This window comes from Mus musculus, chromosome 7, assembly GCF_000001635.26.
Source record: "Mus musculus strain C57BL/6J chromosome 7, GRCm38.p6 C57BL/6J".
In the NCBI taxonomy this organism is placed as follows: Eukaryota; Metazoa; Chordata; class Mammalia; order Rodentia; family Muridae; genus Mus; species Mus musculus.
The window spans coordinates 67,544,759-67,561,092 of record NC_000073.6 but is presented as its reverse complement, the minus strand read 5'-3'; the positions used below and the strand labels follow the sequence as shown (position 1 = coordinate 67,561,092).

At 42.6% G+C, this 16,334-nt stretch overlaps 1 protein-coding gene across 6 annotated transcripts in view; it reads left to right on the top strand.

The window, feature by feature from the left end:
* Lrrc28 (leucine rich repeat containing 28) overlaps positions 1–16,334 on the top strand; it is a 131,927-nt gene that overhangs the window by 84,244 nt on the left and 31,349 nt on the right. For 3 of the 6 annotated variants that reach the window (XR_391360.4, NM_175124.5, XM_006541133.2), the window contains 2 exons: positions 1,029–1,235; positions 15,625–15,727. Coding sequence is in view for 3 of the 6 variants with exons in the window: in NM_175124.5 (NP_780333.3) it covers positions 1,029–1,235; positions 15,625–15,727 (310 nt within the window). In the remaining 3 variants the exon portion in view is untranslated. The remainder of the gene's footprint in view (positions 1–1,028; positions 1,236–15,624; positions 15,728–16,334) is intronic. The other 3 variants (NR_028144.1, NR_028143.1, XM_006541130.4) reach the window with 2 other exon arrangements.

Below are 16,334 nucleotides of genomic sequence, written 5' to 3'. Positions count from 1 at the left end.
TCCGCTGGGTTGTAGTGGGGCTAACTCCTGGTCAGTAGTAAACAGTCAGAAAAGCTCATGTGACAGCAAAGGACTTTACTATCTGACAGACGTGATGTTCCTCAACTACTTGTGTGTCCAGGGTGGTAGTGCAAGTTCTAACCTAAGAGGAATGGCTGGAGAACAGGGTTAGGGAAGGCAGGTGTGAGGGAGCCGCATCATAAGTCTTTACACCAAGTGTCTGTGGGGGAAGGAGCAGGCCTGGCCTGCCCCGTGCTGCAGTGGAGCCATGGAGTAGGGGAGTTCTTCTGTGTTTACCTGGGTGCCTCCACTCGTAGATCTCCTATTATCTGCTTAGGAGGGCAGCTGTACAGTTATGGAAGCAGCTACCTTGAAGTAACCATTCCTTTCTCACCTGACCAAGGACTTGGCTTCATCAGTATCAGGCTTCTGCCTTGGGTTTATGACTGTGCCTTACTCTTTAAGCCAACACTTTTCAGTATTTAGGAAACTCTGACAATTGCTGGGGCTTGGTAAGTTAGTGCTTGCTATGGAAGCATTAGAATCTGAATTCAGATCCCCCAGACCACAGAAAAGCCAGGTACTTGGTGCATATCTGTAACCCTAATTGGTGTAAAGGGGTAAAGGTGGAACCTGGGGCTCCCTGGCCAGCCAGAGTAGCTGACGCAGTTAGCAGTAGGTTCATGAGAGGCCCTGCCTCAAAAACGACGGTGGAGAGCTGTGGAGAAAGACGGATGATGTTTTGCTTCTGATCTCCATACATGCACTCATGGTTGAACACATTTAAGAACACAGATGTGTACACATGCAGCCCCTTTCTCCAAGTCTGGCAGGCTGAGAGAAACGTGCTTAGCAAGGCTGAATGGTTTGCAGTCTAGCCCCAAGTTCTAGGCTTCAGCATCATCTCTGTGGAGATATATATATAACTAATTGTATTTACTTGAATTGTAGCAGTATTGATTCTCTTTACTTTATTCTTTGGAGTTCAATCAGAATGCGATTTATATTACCTTTGGTTTTGGTTGTAGAGGTTGGCGATTTGAAGGAGCTGCAGACACTAGACATTTCTAGCAATCGCTTGCTAGCTTTACCCGAGAGGCTTCACCTGTGCCTTTCTCTGCAGTACCTCACTGTGGACCGCAATCGGCTATGCTGTGTGCCGCGCCATCTCTGCCAGCTGCCCAGCCTCAATGAGCTCTCCATGGCTGGAAACCATCTTGCATCTTTGCCCATTGGTAAGTGTTGTGGTTATATGATGACTAGACGAGCCAACACATACAAGACAACATTGTTTCCTTAACTAGAACAGATTAGCTTAGCGTCTCTCTGTTGATCCTGATGATTCCTCCGTAAAGCCATTTTTGACATGAGCAACAGCCATTATCGCCAGATGACAAGGGAGGTTATTTTAGTCAGGGATGATGTCATTGCTTGTGTTGCCAGGCAGGGTCTCCCTGTATGGCCACGCTGTTTTCTTGAACCTTCATCCTCCTGCCTTGGCCTCCCATGTGCCACCATGCCTAGCTCAGGGATCCCATACTTACAAAATCAGTCGGTGCCTTCACAGAATGTGCCGGCTATGAGAAATTACTCTATGAAGGGAATTAAAATGTGTGTGACTGTAAGTCTGACAGAGAGCCTTGAGCATTACGAAAGGATGATTCCCAGTACAAGCACATCTGCTAAGTCCTGTTTCCTCTGCTCCCTTAGTCCTGTAGATTTAACCCAGGGTCAGACATGCTAGGCAAGCTCTGTACCCCAAACCCCAAATCTGTCTCTAGATTAGAAGCCACTGTCTATATTGGCTTCTGCCGTGGAAAGTTAGTTTTGAGTATTGTTATAAGTACTAAAGTCAGAAAATCTGAATGTAAAACTGCGAAGACTTTAAAATTGACTAAATTGCCCGATGAACCAGAAATGCCACCTTGGCGAATAAAACCTTATCCCCTGTAGCTTTCTTAGTTGATTCATTTTGATGTGTTATATGTCGGACACATAGGTCTTTAATAATAAGGTACATTTATTTCACATAGAACTAAATTATTTTTTCAACGTCTAAGAAATGCAAGTGACAGTTTTAAAAAAATGAAGACACATAGGACCCTAAACTGTTACAGCTTCACTCATAAAAGCATCTTAATAGTAATAATGTATCTCTGAGGACAATGAAGTAGCTTACCAGTCCCTGAAAGAAAATGTTTGCACATATAATTCATTTTATGTATTTTCAACTTAAAGTTTCTTCTTGAAATCTTTAAAATAACAAAAACTTTAAAATCAAATCATATAATAAAAACTGCTGAATTTAAGAAAATTAATTTCCCACAGATATATTCCACAATTATAAATTAACAAAGTAACATAAATCTACTTAATAAACAAGCTATACTTCTAAAAATAACCTGAGCTTTTTGAGTGAGAATGTCAAATATACATATTTAAAGAGTGAACATGTCTGCTGGACTGACAGGGAGAACTCAGAACAGTTGCAGGGGCCAGCACCTGGACAAGTTGTGCCACTTCACAGTGGGTGACCTGCAGTACTTGCTGATCATCACTGTCCATGTCTGAAGGTCAGAGATGACAGTCTCTATCCTACGTAGTTCGTGGGTGAGAGCTATAAGAAGTGCACAGGGATAGGTGACTCATGAGTCAGGAGATGCACCTGTAGAGTGCACACCCGACTATGCTCCTCCTCCTTGTGTGCAAGACACCACAGTAGCCGCCGGGACCTTGGACCACTTCCTAATGGCTTTCAACCATGTGACTGCCAGGATGGTGCAGTCATGGCTGAAAGGGGAGAAGGGGAAAGATTAAATTATTTAATTTGTGTGGCATAAAACTCAAGTTGCAAAGAATTCAGAGTAAAACTGCAAATTGTCTTATAAGCAACCCAGAACTTCGAATGAGCTAGTTAAATATCATGTCTCTACAATTTTCTATTATTTTTATCATCACATATGTGTGTGTGTAATGTGTGTTTCTATTAGAAACTACATGGGTGAGAAATATTTTCTGTATTAGTTTAACTGCAGCAATAATAAGCCATCACTTACTGTACACTCTCCTTAGTCAAGTTATTTTGTTTAATTGCTGCACACATAGTCTCTAATTATTGTAAAATTATTACAAACCAGTTGACAACTAATTTTACAGATGAAGAGATTTGTGTACAGAGTAGTTATGTAACCCGCCTAGAGTTGCAGCTAGTAATCTAACTAAAGCGCAGACTCCATTTCTAAGCCTCATACTCCTTCCACCTTGACATTCTCTCTTTATATTCCAGAATTGTTCAGTATAAGGGGACTTCGCACTGAAGGTGGCTGTCTCTAGTATCTGGTAGCGCTCTGCCCTTTTTACCCCATTTGGGCCATCCTCCAACCCTTGGCCGAGTCTGTTGCCACAGGCTGAGTCTTGGTTTTGGTGCTGCCGTTACTTCCTCTGTCTCAACTCAGCTTTTCACACAGCTGTGCTTGCCTTCAGCCCTGCCCTGCAGTAGCTGCTTGGCCCTGGCTCCTGCTCCCTGATCATTTGCTTACCTTTCCTACCTTTGTTTCAGTAGCGACAGCTGTGAGACATCTTCTAAATGTACTTTGCCTGATGCTGGCGTTGCTCAGTTAGCTGAAACAGTAGGATGACTGTGAGTTTGAGGCCAGCCTAGACTACACAGTAAGCCCTAGGTCAGCTTGGACCACCATGTGAGACCTTGTCTCGAGGAGGAGGAGGAAGAAGAGGATGATGAAGAGGAGGAGCAGTAGGAGATTCTTTTAAGTATATACACTTGAAGTCTTCCTTTGGGCTCGTGCTAAACCATAGCTAACTAATCTAAGAACTGTTTGAGGAAGGATCACATGGAGCATGGCAGCTGGTAGTGCGTTTTTTTTTACAGAACTAAGGAGCCATCTAGAAATGTGGCAAATATGAGTGCTTGCTTATGGTCACTCAGACGACTCTTAGCAAATATGAATACGTCTTAATAGTCAGACAGACAGATGGACAAACTCACACATACACACAAAGTTTTTGAGCACCAGAAAGCTTTGTGTTTAGCCATGCTACTTAGACCTTGGCATGGGAGCATAAGCCTTGTGGGATGTCTCTGTAATGGGAGACCTTGGCATGGGAGCATAAGCCTTGTGGGATGTCTCTGTAATGGGAGACCTTGGCATGGGAGCATAAGCCTTGTGGGATGTCTCTGTAATGGGAGGTGGAACCCATAAGTTGGGGGGTGAGGGCACTCACTAAATTCAGTGTCTTACCAAAGTTTAGCTGAAGGATCCCAGTTTTTCTTTACAATTTTTTTTATTAATTACTTTTTTTTTTTTTTTTTTTTTTTTGGAGACAGGGTTCTCTGTGTAACAGTCTTGGCTGTCCTGGAACTCACTCACTTTGTAGACCAGGCTAATGTCAACCTCACAGAGGTCCACCTGCCTCTGCCTCCTGAGTGCTAGGATTGAAAGTGTGCACCACCATGCCCAGCTCTGTTTTCATTTCATGTGCCTTGGTGGTTTGCCTGTCTGTCTGTGTGAAGGTGTCGGATCATCTGGAACTGTAGTTACAGACAGTTGTGAGCTGCCATGTGGGTGCTGAGAATTGAACACTTGTCCTCTAAAAGAGCAGCCAGCGCTCTTAACCACCGAGCCATCTCTCTGGTCTGCGGGAGCTCAGTTTAAACAGCTGTCTGATAGTAGCTGCTTCAGACGGCAGCTACAGAAGCTGCCTGTAAGGATGGCTTAGATGGCGTGTGATACTGTCGATCCCATTAGGTGCCTTTGAATATGTGGTGCTCTAGTCACTTGTAATACTGTCAAGCCATTAAGGTTCTTTGGCTGTTCTTCCTGAAAATGAAAAGACGGATGCTGGTATTATTACCGTGCAGTGACAGTTGAATGACAGATGAGCCTACAGACAGGCTTTGTTCACAGTGGTGACTATCAGCATAGGAGGAAAAAAAACAGTCGCTTGAACCTCATGCTATGAAAGTTAGCAGAGGGCTCAAAACTTGGCATTTTTTGCTACTGAGTTGATACAGCTTGGTTGACTTACTCCTCACAGAATTGTGGCTTCACCTCTTACCTTCTGAGAGTTGAGGGGAGTACAGAGAAAAAGCTTTTCCCAGGTCTCCTGGTTTTCCTTGAATTAGTAAACCTAATTATTTGGGAATGTTTACTGCCTATTCCATGTTGAATAATGAATGCAAGAACTGTGAATTGCTAGGCCCAAGTTGGCTGTAGAAAAGCATGTTTTAGCTCCCTGACAGTGCTGTGTCATAAAATTCAGTGCCTGTAGCATTTGTGGTTGATAAGAAAACAAAGGTGCATCTAGTTTAGCAGGCTAAATTTCTATTAAATGTTTCAGGTTAAATTTTTATTACATGTTTATTTAGAAAAGTATAAATGGGGGTCAGCAAGATGGCTCAGCTACTAAAAGTGCTTGTCGTGCTGCCTAAGTACCTGAATTTGACCCCGAGAGCCCACATGGAAGGAAAGGACTGACTCCTGCAAATCATCATGTGACTTTGTATGTGCATGCCTTAAATAGTAATAAATAAATGTCAAAAGTAATTTTTAAAAAAACAGTCAATTATTTGTTTTGAAAGATTTGTGTAAATTTTATGTGTAAGAGTGTTTTGCCTGAATGTATGTATGTACACCATGGGTGTGCCTGGTGCTCTTGGGGACCAGGAAAGGAAATTAGGTTCCCTGGACCTGGGGATAGAGGTGGTTGTGAGCTGCCATGTAGGTCCTGGGAACTGAACACAGGCCTTCTACGAGAACAGCAAGTGCTCTTAACTGCTGAGCCATTTCTCCTGCCCCCAGAGAGTAAATTCTTAAGAACATGTAGCATGTGACATTGAGGTTGACAAAAGAGCCTGGGAATAATTTAATGTGGAGTAAGTCCAGCAGATAGTAGGCATAGTAATGAGAAATGATTTGAGCTTCTAGACCAGTCTTGGAGTTGTCCCTCAGTCTAGCAGTGACATGTTATCTTGGGAAGGTGTGAGTGTTAAGGACCAGTGCTACAATGGAATGACAGATCCTGTACTGTCTCCTACCCTGCAGCATAGAGAATGCTTTAAACTGTCAACCTGCCACACAGTGGAGAACACTGAGTGCTTTGGAGCGGTTGTCCACTAGCTTTGTAAGAACTGGGTACTTTATTAGGAAAAAAACAAATATGACAAGTTAGTGTTTGAAACCAGCTCCCAGGATTTTAAACGTGCACTGAAGTAACTTCCTTCCCATTGCAAACTGAGGATGAAAACTACACGTGTGGTGCTTACATGTACTGTTTGTGTTGCTTCTTACTTATTCCCACCTCTCCATGTTTGCTGAGAAGATCAGGAATTGCTGCTATTTACAGGGTTTGGTTTTTTAAATGTACATGGTAAAACTAATCAGACAGCAAACCACTATTAGAGCTGTATTAAGCTATTAACTTCATTTTTAAGTTTTAGCTTACACATAAAAAGATTAAAATGTGTATTTATGAGATACCCTGTGATGCTTTGATGTATGTATCAGTTAATAGTTTCATGATCCCAAACTTGGAGATGCCTGTCAACTCTGTTCTACTAAACTGTAGATGTAGTTTGAAGAACTGATACCATGAGGCCCTTGTAACTCCAGTTAATGGGAGTTAATTGCCAAATTTGTGGCTTGAATCAGTTTGAATGCCAGAAAATTTGTTCTCATACAGACAGACTCAGGAGTCAGAGTTAGACCTACATTTGACCTTAAAGTGTAATAACTTCCTTCTAAAGGGAAACCTAAACATGAGGCAAAAAATTATATTCTGTAGGAATAATGTTAATGAAATGAAAACTGAAAAATAAAGTAATTACAGAGTAGAAATAATGGAAAAGAAAGCCTTGATAATAAAGTCCAAAAATTAGTAGTGGGAAGACATGAGAGGGAATTACTCTATTAATTACATCCATAAAGATCTTACTTGAAAAGTATTCCAAATTTCTTCAAGAAAATGGACATTCAAGGCTAGAGATCTGGCTCAGGCTAAGGGCTTGATCTTGAGTTTAAGCCCCAGAACCTTGTGAAAGAGCTGAGTTGTGGCTCACACAGGTGTAAGCCCGGCGCTAGGGAGGAGGAGGCAGCCTGGCCTATTTTGCCAGCAGAGACCCTGTCTCAGAAAACAAGCTGGACAGCACCTGAGGAGTAATACCTGAGGTTGACCTCTGGCCTCCACATACATATTCATACTTGTGGAGGGGGGTGGGGGAAAGAGAGGGAGGGAAGAGAAGGAGAGAGAAAGGGAGGAGGGAGGGGAAGAAGGGGAGAAGGAGGGAGAAATGAATAATGGATGTTCATTGTGCCCTTGTGTATTTGTGATGAAAGTCATTTTCTTTCTACTGTTGCATGATGGGGCTCTATCGGCCTCCCAAGTCTTTGCTCTACTTCAGATTTTCTTAGAGAATTAACAAGGATTATTTAATGTGACTTCTACAAGCATGGGCCAGATGTTGACTTCCTGTGCTAGTGTGTAATAAGAAAGCATGCGGAGATTTGGACAAGTATGTGTTTCTTGCTAAGCTTGAGTAGGATTTGGTGGGGTGGGATGAGATTGAGATGGAAAGCACCAGTTATAAACAAACAAATCCAGGTGGGGGCACACGCCTGTCATCCCAGCACTTGGAAGGCAGAGGTGGGGGAACTGGGAGTTCGAGGTCATTCTTAGTCACATGATGAGACAGCATCCTGGACTACATAAAATCCTATCTCAAACAAGTAAACAAACAGCCTGTCACCTCTTCATAGGAAGATACAGATGTGAAATTCTAGAAACTAAGTGCTGTGAGGGCTAAGCTTGGAGCCAGATACTCGCCAGCAAAACTTTTTGTTATTCTAGAACGGTGACAGGAATGTGCGATGCTGGCAGCCTCTGGATGATGTCGTTAATTGACTTAAAAGCAAGAACCTGCAGTTTCCATCAGACACCATTCTAAAGTTCTTATGTTCAAAACTCACAGGCCTGAGTCCAGCCAAACAACAGTGCAGGATACCTCGAAGCAGAGACCGTCTGCTCCTTGGCTGTTGGCAAGGAACTAGACAACATGTTGTTTTGAGTCCTCTAGTCCCTACCATGCTGGGCAGTCATTAGTACGTGTTCCTCCCAAGGGTATTTCCACTTAAAGGAGATCTTCCCACCCTTGATATGTCTGCTTGAAATCTGTGAGGCAGAACTTACCTACTAGTTTTCTAGACTTTTAAAGGAAGCAAAGATGTGTTTGTTGATTGCTTATTTCCTTGGCATTGTCCCTTGCAGATCCAGCTCTGACATCACACTCAAATGCCAGGGGCATGTCACTTCAATGTGCATGCCCTCTCTGGGCAGTACCATACCTGTTTTCTGTGTGAGCCCCCCCTTAAAGAGCTGTCCAGAGTGTGTGACGCTGAAGTGGGCACTTATATCCATAGTTCAGGCTCTGCAGTTTAGTAACTCTTGTGGACTTGGCCATAGGAAAGCTATTTAATCTAACCATCAGCAATAGGGTAATAGTAGCTTGTTAGCACAATTGTAAGAGTTCTGTAAGACACATGTAAAATGCATGCCACCCTGTAAATTCTTCATAAATATCCAATCAGTCTGATCTACTTTTGTTCTTATATTAGACTGTAAAAAAGAGTAGAGAGTGGCTTGATTTTTGTGCCTCAAAACACCCTGCACAGTCACTAGCCCTGGTTTCTGTGACTTGACCTGTGTAAGAGAACTAGAGATCCTGGAGTGTGACTATTCAAACTGTTCAAACCAATAGCAAGGAAGCCTGACTCCAACAGTCGCTTAGTTCTACAGAGTAGGGAGCATCTGATTAGAGAACCCACTGTGAAAGTGTTTGGTTAATTCATCTCCGTGTGTGCATGTGCACATGCATGTGTGCATGCATGTACACAGATGCATAGTCCAAGGACAACATGCTGGAGTTGGTGCTCTTTTACCATGTTGGATCCTGGATTCAATCCCGATTATCAGGCTGCTTTACCCATTGAGCCATCTTGCCTAGCCTGAAATGTTATTTTGTAAACATTGAATACATCAGAATAACTATGGTTATGTAAACGATGTAATGGGGTCTGGTGCATGGATCTGTCTGTGCTCAAAGAAGTTAGCATCTAAAGGAAATTCATTGTTCTAGAAAAGTGGCTGAAGTGTCTTTGTTATTTAGGGAGTTATATAGGTGATTTGACTTAATTTTGAAAGTCATTTTGGAATGGTCTGTGAATTAGTCTGAATTTGTTGTGTGGGCCTCCTGTGTTTTCTTGTACTGGGCATCCAACTTACTGAACTGTGATGGTTGGCTTGACATGGATAGAGCATTCTGAGCAGGCAGTTTTGATGTGTTCCTTTGATGCTTCAGTTTCTGTTAGCCCCATCTCTTTGTTTAAGAGACTTTGTTATTCATCTTTTGATAAGTAAATGGACCTTATACTAGTCAGGATGTAATAAACACAGATCCTGTTCTGTTCTGGCATGTATCACTCTGTGCTTGCTCACACTGTGTGATTAAGAGAGCAATAGCCGGAACACATAGGAGCGTCTTGTTCCTACAGCCATGTGGACTGCATATGCCAGAGCCCTGGTGTTGATAAAAAGAAGAACTGAGGTTTGTAGAGGACTCCCAGCCTTTGCTGATTTCTAAGCCCCACACTTGGTCTGTGAGGCTGTAAAAGAAGGAACTACTTGAGGTGTGGTGCAATTCCTTTAAAAGTAACCCAACAAAGGGGAGAGAGGACCTGCAGAGAACATATCCAGAGGTTAGGCACAGCCCCCCAGTTGGGGGCCACCCATCTCCAAAATATTAATCCAGAAGTACAGGTCCAAAGAGTGGAACAGAGACTGAAGGAAAGGCCACCCAGGGACTGTCCCACTCAGGGATCCATCCTATATGCAGACATCAAACCCAGTCACTATTGCTGATGCCAAGAAATGCTTGCTGACAGGAGCCTGATATAACTGTCTCCTGAGAGGCTCTGCCAGAGCCTGACCAATACAGAGGCAAATACTTGCAGCCAACCATCAGACTGGGCAAGGGAACCCAATGGAGGAGTTAGGGGAAGAACTGATGTTGCTGAAGGGGTTTGCAACCCCATAGGAGGACCAACAATATCAACCAACCAAATCCCCCAGAGCTCCCAGGGACTAAACCACCAACCAAAGAGTACACATGGAAGGACCAGTGGCTCCAGCTGCATATGTAGCAAAGGATGGCCTTGTCGGACATCAATGGGAAGAGAGGCCCTTGGTCCTATGAAGTCTTGATGCCCCAGTATAGGGGAATGCTAGAGCCCGGAGGCAGAAGTTGGGGCGGGGGGGGGGGGGGTAAGCAGGGAGCATCCTCATAGAAGCAGGGGAAGGGGCATGGGATGGGGGTTTGCAGAGGGGAAACAGGGAAAGGGGATGACATTTGAAATGTAAATAAAGAAAACATCCAATTTTTTAATTGATGCATGTCTTAATCCGAGGATTCAAGAAGCAGGAGGAGGCAACTTTCTGTGAGTTTCAGGCCAACCTGGGCTACAACAGAGAAACCCTCTCTCCAGAAAACAAAGAAAATAGCCTCCTGAACAGTCACTGGTGGCTTTCAAACCTGGACAGGCAGACAAATAGCTCTGTGCTTTGCAAGTTTCACATACTGAGCCTTTTTTACAAGGCCCTTTTGTTGCTATTTGTTTGTGGATATGTGTTTGATTTTAGTTTTTTGAGACAAGGTCTCTTTGCATGGCCCTGGTTGTCCAAGAACTCACCATGTTGACCAGTCTGGCCTTAAACTGAGAGATCAACCTGCTTCTGCTTCCTGGGTAGAAGAAGGGTTTTCTGTTTGTTTTTTGAATGTTCTTTTATGATCTTTATTTAGCATGTAGTATTGGTGAAATAATATAAGTAAATAATATTAATCAGAAGAAAATAAACCTTTACTGACTAGTAGGTAAGTAGTCTCTTCTAAAGTCTATCATTTAGTGAAGAGTTTCTGTATTACGTACGAAGAAACCAGGGGCCAGAGTGATGGTACAATGGCTTAGAGCACTTATGCTCTTGCAGAGGATCTGGATCCAATTCTCAGCACCCATGTAGTGGTTCATAGCCATCTGTGACTCATAAACTTCCAGGGAATCCAATGCCGTCTTCTGATCTCCATAAGAACAGGCATGACATGGTACAAATGCATACATAAACTTCATACACTTAAATAATCTAAACAACATATATGTAGTGTTATTTATTTACATTCATATAGGTGTGTGTATATACATATATGTACATATATACACACACATATATATACATATATACATATATATACATATATATGTATATATATGAGAGAGAGAATGTAAGAACCAAACACAGGGGCTCATAACTATAATCCTAGCAGTTGAGGGGCTGAAGCAGGAGAATTGTCATGAGTTGTCACCAGCCTGAGCTGCTTAGTGAATTTCAGGTTAGTCTGGGTAAAACAATATAAAAAAAGACTCAAAGCTTTTCCATGCAGCAGATTCTCGTATTTCAGGCTCATTTATTTAAACTGCTAGTCCTCTGGGCTTGGGAGTTTTGGCAGCAGACTATATTCTGGCTGGCTAAAAGCGTGCTTTCCTGAGGCAGCCAGAGCCTAGCTCTCTCAGCTGGGACCTTGCCAAACAAGGAGCTTTCTCACCCTGACCAGCAGGCTGTGCTGTGTCAGCTAAAACAGCCGCCGGGCTCTCCTCAGGATCTACACTCCTTTTCTGATCTCTTTACACTCAGAAGAGCAAGATAAATGGTCAGGGTGTGCTGAGCACCTGTTACTGTGCGATCAAGCTTGGCCCCATATACACCAGCTTCATGAAGTCACAAATCCGTGAGCTATTACATTGTCATCCTTATCATACAGCAAAGGAAGAGACTGAATCAGGGAAGCAGGAACCAGCTACCCTGTGGGAAGCCAGGATGCAGTCGCAGTCCTGACTCCAAACACACTAAGAGCAGGTCATTGCTTGCTCCCTCTCCCTCTCTTCCTCTCTCCCTCTTTCTTCCCTCCCTTTCCTGCATTCCCTCCCTCCTCAGATTGTACTACTTGGAAATATTAAGTGGCATTAACATGTAATAGGCTTTAACACAGCTGATTCAGCTATAGCACAAGATAGTATATACTGCTAGGGCACATGTAATGAATTCGAAAGTGCTCTGGGAGTGCCAGCCAGATCCCCCTAAGATGAAATGTAGCCAAATAGTATTTCTGAGTCATTAACTAGTCATCTTTCCCCATAAAGCAAGGAGAGGAGGCGTGTAAGGAGAAGTAGCAAGTGTCGGTATGTATTTAACTTTGTGGTGTGATGTCTGCATGGCACCTCATCTAATTTGCACAGAGGCTTTTGTGGTATATTAGAGCAGAGAAGTGCTTCCTCTGTCGTGTCCCATTTTGTGTCCTTGGCTTGAAGGGATGAATCATCATCTCCAGAGGCCGTAGCCTCCAGCTCGTTCCTTGCAATTAAAGGATAGAAAAGGGTTGGTACCCTTGCTGCATGCCAAAGAAAGTTCTCTGTTAATTGGCCACACTTCCCAGTGTGTCACTTACTAATAATAATGAAAATAATACCTGTCATATACTAGAGAAGGCTCTGTTCCAAGAATCCTGCGTCACACATTTATAAACCTAGCCATTCTTCCCAAACTTAGGAGATAGTTTTAGTTCCCCCATTACACCGATGAGATCCTAAGGCCACGTATCTAGTAAGCAGAAGAATGAAGGTTCAAGCCCAAGCTGTCTGACTCTAATCTACTCTCCTTTCCTAATTATTAATTTGCTCTGTGCCTTACTGCGGCTCCAGTCCAAGCCAGGACCTCCTCCGCTTTGACTTCCTTGAGCTACTTGGGGGCTCAGAAAGGCACATATGAGACTATAGACCATTTAGCATTTTGGAGTTGTATTTTTGAGAACGTGCTCATGTTGGCCTCGAACTCTTAGAAATCCACCTGCCTCTGCCTCCCAAGTACTAGAATTAAACTCATGTGGTACTTGTGAGTAGCCCATTTATAATTTATTAATGAAGTTTTTATTTTAAAAGTTTTCTATGTCTTAAACTCCATAAATTTCCGCTTGTGTTTAAAAGCCTTTGTCATAGAAATTGTGAGAAAACAGGTATTTTAGTGGATTTCTGAGGCCTTTTCTGTTGTTACTGGAATGTGATATTGATTAGTTAATATTTTTCCTCACCTGTTTTGTAAATGTAAAATTTTGTGGTTCACTAAGAGAGCAGTTTTCAGTTTTTTGGTACATACATATTTTATTCCTTTAAATCTATGCTACATATTAAACGTGATTCTTTTCCTATGCTCCTTACACCTGATACAGCTGGGGACCAGGCGGTGTTGTGCCCTTTCCCATAGAGCTTGTTGAGGTACAAACAGTCCTGAGCAATGGTGCGATGTCACAGCCACTGGGCTTTCTGCATTAGTGCTTCTCTCTCATTGTGTTGTTTTCTGTGTTTGCAGCTTGATTTAGCAGCAGATAGGAAGTCTGGGATCTGAGTACTTGGTGATAGTTTTTCCTCTTGATAATCTTAGAGGTTATTATTATTCATGTGCAGTGTTCTGAGGGCATGTGTCATGGTACACGTGTGGAGGTCAGAGAAAAACTAGCAGGAGTTGGTTCTCTCCTCCTGTGTGGGTCCTGAGGGTGACACTGGGGACGTCTGACTTGGCAGCACCTTCACCTACTAAGCCATCTTAGAGATCTTTCTTTTTTCTTTCTGGTATAAAAGGTAAGCAAAAAATTTTCAGAAATGGAAAAATAAATTATTGGCTAAACATAAATGGTGAATGCTAAAGTATTTTATGCTAGACATAAGAATGAATTCCAACTGGATTATGAATATAAATACAAAAGGAACGAGAAAGCAGGGAGGGGAGGAGAGAAAAGGGAACCCCACTAATCCTGAGAGAGGCAGAGGCAGGAGGAAGAGCTTGGTTAACTTGTGTTAAAACCTTTTAATTGTCTGGATTTTGGCATTTGTTTTACTGAAACATGGCCTTGCTAGCTGTTCAAGAAGGTCTTGAGGACACCGTGCAGTTTAGTCTTAACTTTCCTAACACGGGAAGGGTGGGAAGTTGGTTTACAATTTTTTATAAATCAGAAAACACTTATCAACAAAGTCAAATGACAACTGACAAGCTAAAAGAAAATATTTGTAATATGTATCAGAGATGTGGAGGTTTCCCTAAAAAAAGAAAAAGATAAAGAAAAAGATAAATTTCAAGAGCCTGATAGAAAATGGGGAATGGAGGGTTTACAGAAATACACTTTTTAATTGTTTGCTTACACAAAATTAGAAAATTACAATGTAAATAATCCTGAGATTCTGTTTCTTAGCCATAATTAGCAAAGATTTAGAAGTATGATATGAATTGCTTCTTGTGGGTGAGAGGCTGCTCTCTCACAGTGCTGGTGGGACTTGAGATTGACATACTCTCTGAAGGAACACTGGCAGTGCCAGAGAGTCTGAGCTCACAGGCTCACTCCTCAGAGCTCATGCTGAAAACATGTCCAGCAACTGAGATGTGTGTCTGCGAGGGTCAGCGTGCATGCACACTTCCCAGGCCCCAAGGTCTCCGCGTGATCTCTCAGTAGTAATAGACACACCTGGCTCATAGATAGGTTTCTTCAAAAAGAGGAAGTAGGATGCTTTGGAGAAGTGGTTAACTTAGGGCTTCGGCAGAGAGATTGTGAGCTGAGCCACAATGCCAGAAAGTCTTGAAATGATCAGAAAAGCATGAGGACTTGTTAAAAGAACTTAGAGCAAGCACACAATCATTCCTAATTGCCAAGATGGAAGCATTTGTGCAACAGGACAAAATAATAGTAGCATTGGGTCTTTATTCTTTACAGTAGAGAGGTCTATAATTTATACTAGTATGAGAGTGTTTTTAAAGGATGACTCTTCTTTAAATAGAAGTTCCAGTTAGTAAGTATAGCCAGAAAAAAACAGGATGATAGAAAAATCACCATTACATTTCATAACTATGGGGTGTTTGCTAACAAGATCTGTGGTAAAATTGTGGGCAGTGTTTCAATTATTGGGCAAATTTTTGTGGAGACAGGATTTCTCTGTGTAACTTTGGTTATCCTGGAACTCACTCTATAGGCCAGGCTGGCCTCAAACTTGGGAGATCCACCTGCCTCTGCCTCCTAAGTGCTGGATTAAAGGCACAGACCACCACTGGCTTGTATAAAATCAAGTTGTAAGGCATGGGGACAAAATATGTTTAAGCTGACCTGTCACCTTACTTTGTATAACATTTTCTATGGACCAGAAGGGGCCCTATAGCAGGACAGTTGAAGTTGTCTGTAAAATGTCAAGGAAGTTATATGTAAGAAGAAATTAAATATTCTACTACTGACAATTTCATCTTCCAGTTTAAAAGTCAAAGTTTGGGTTAAGTTTTCTACACCATGTTTCCCGACACAAAGTCAGTATTACAACTGCCGTAAGTCTACACTCAGAATCATGCATTCTTTTTTTTTTTTTTTTTAAAAATAGAGCGTTGGGGTTATTTATGATGTCATGCATTACAATGTCCTCCCTATTATAATGGTTAATTCCTACAGTGGTTAACAGCACCGCTCTCTGTGATCAGATTTAGGTCGCTCCCGAGAACTGCAGTACGTGTATGTGGATAACAACATCCAGCTGAAGGGCCTGCCCTCATACCTCTACAACAAAGTCATCGGCTGCAACGGGTAAGGCTGCCTCCAGTGCGTGCTTACAGATAGACGAACGGGGTTGGGAAGTTCTACTTAGGTTTGCCTTTGGCCAAATACCTTTATGAACTAAGAATACGAGGCAAATAATTCAGAAGATTGTATGTTAGTGTCAGCTAGTAAGCCATGGGCAGTCCATGAGTTATTACTTTGCAGTCTAAAGAGTACGTGCATTTTTCTTCTTTTTTTGCTATAGAGAGAGCTCTACTTTTGCCTTTATTGACCAGTTGTGTGTATTTAAGTCTAGAGCATGAGGGTTTCATGCCACATGTCTTAGTCAGGGTTTCCATTCCATCAGGACCAAGAAGCAGTTGGGGAGGAAAGGGTCTATTCAGCTTACACTTCCACACTGCTGTTCATCACCAAGGAAGTCAGGACAGGAACTCACACAGGCCAGGAATTTGGAGGCAGGAGCTGATGCAGAGGCCATGGAATGCTGCTTGCTGGCTTGCTTCCCCTGGCTTGCTCAGCTTGCTTTCTTATAGAACCCAAGACTACCAGCCCAGGCATGACACCACCCACAATGGGCCCTCCCCCCATGATCACTAATTGAGAAAATGCCTAACAGCTGGAACTCATGGAGACA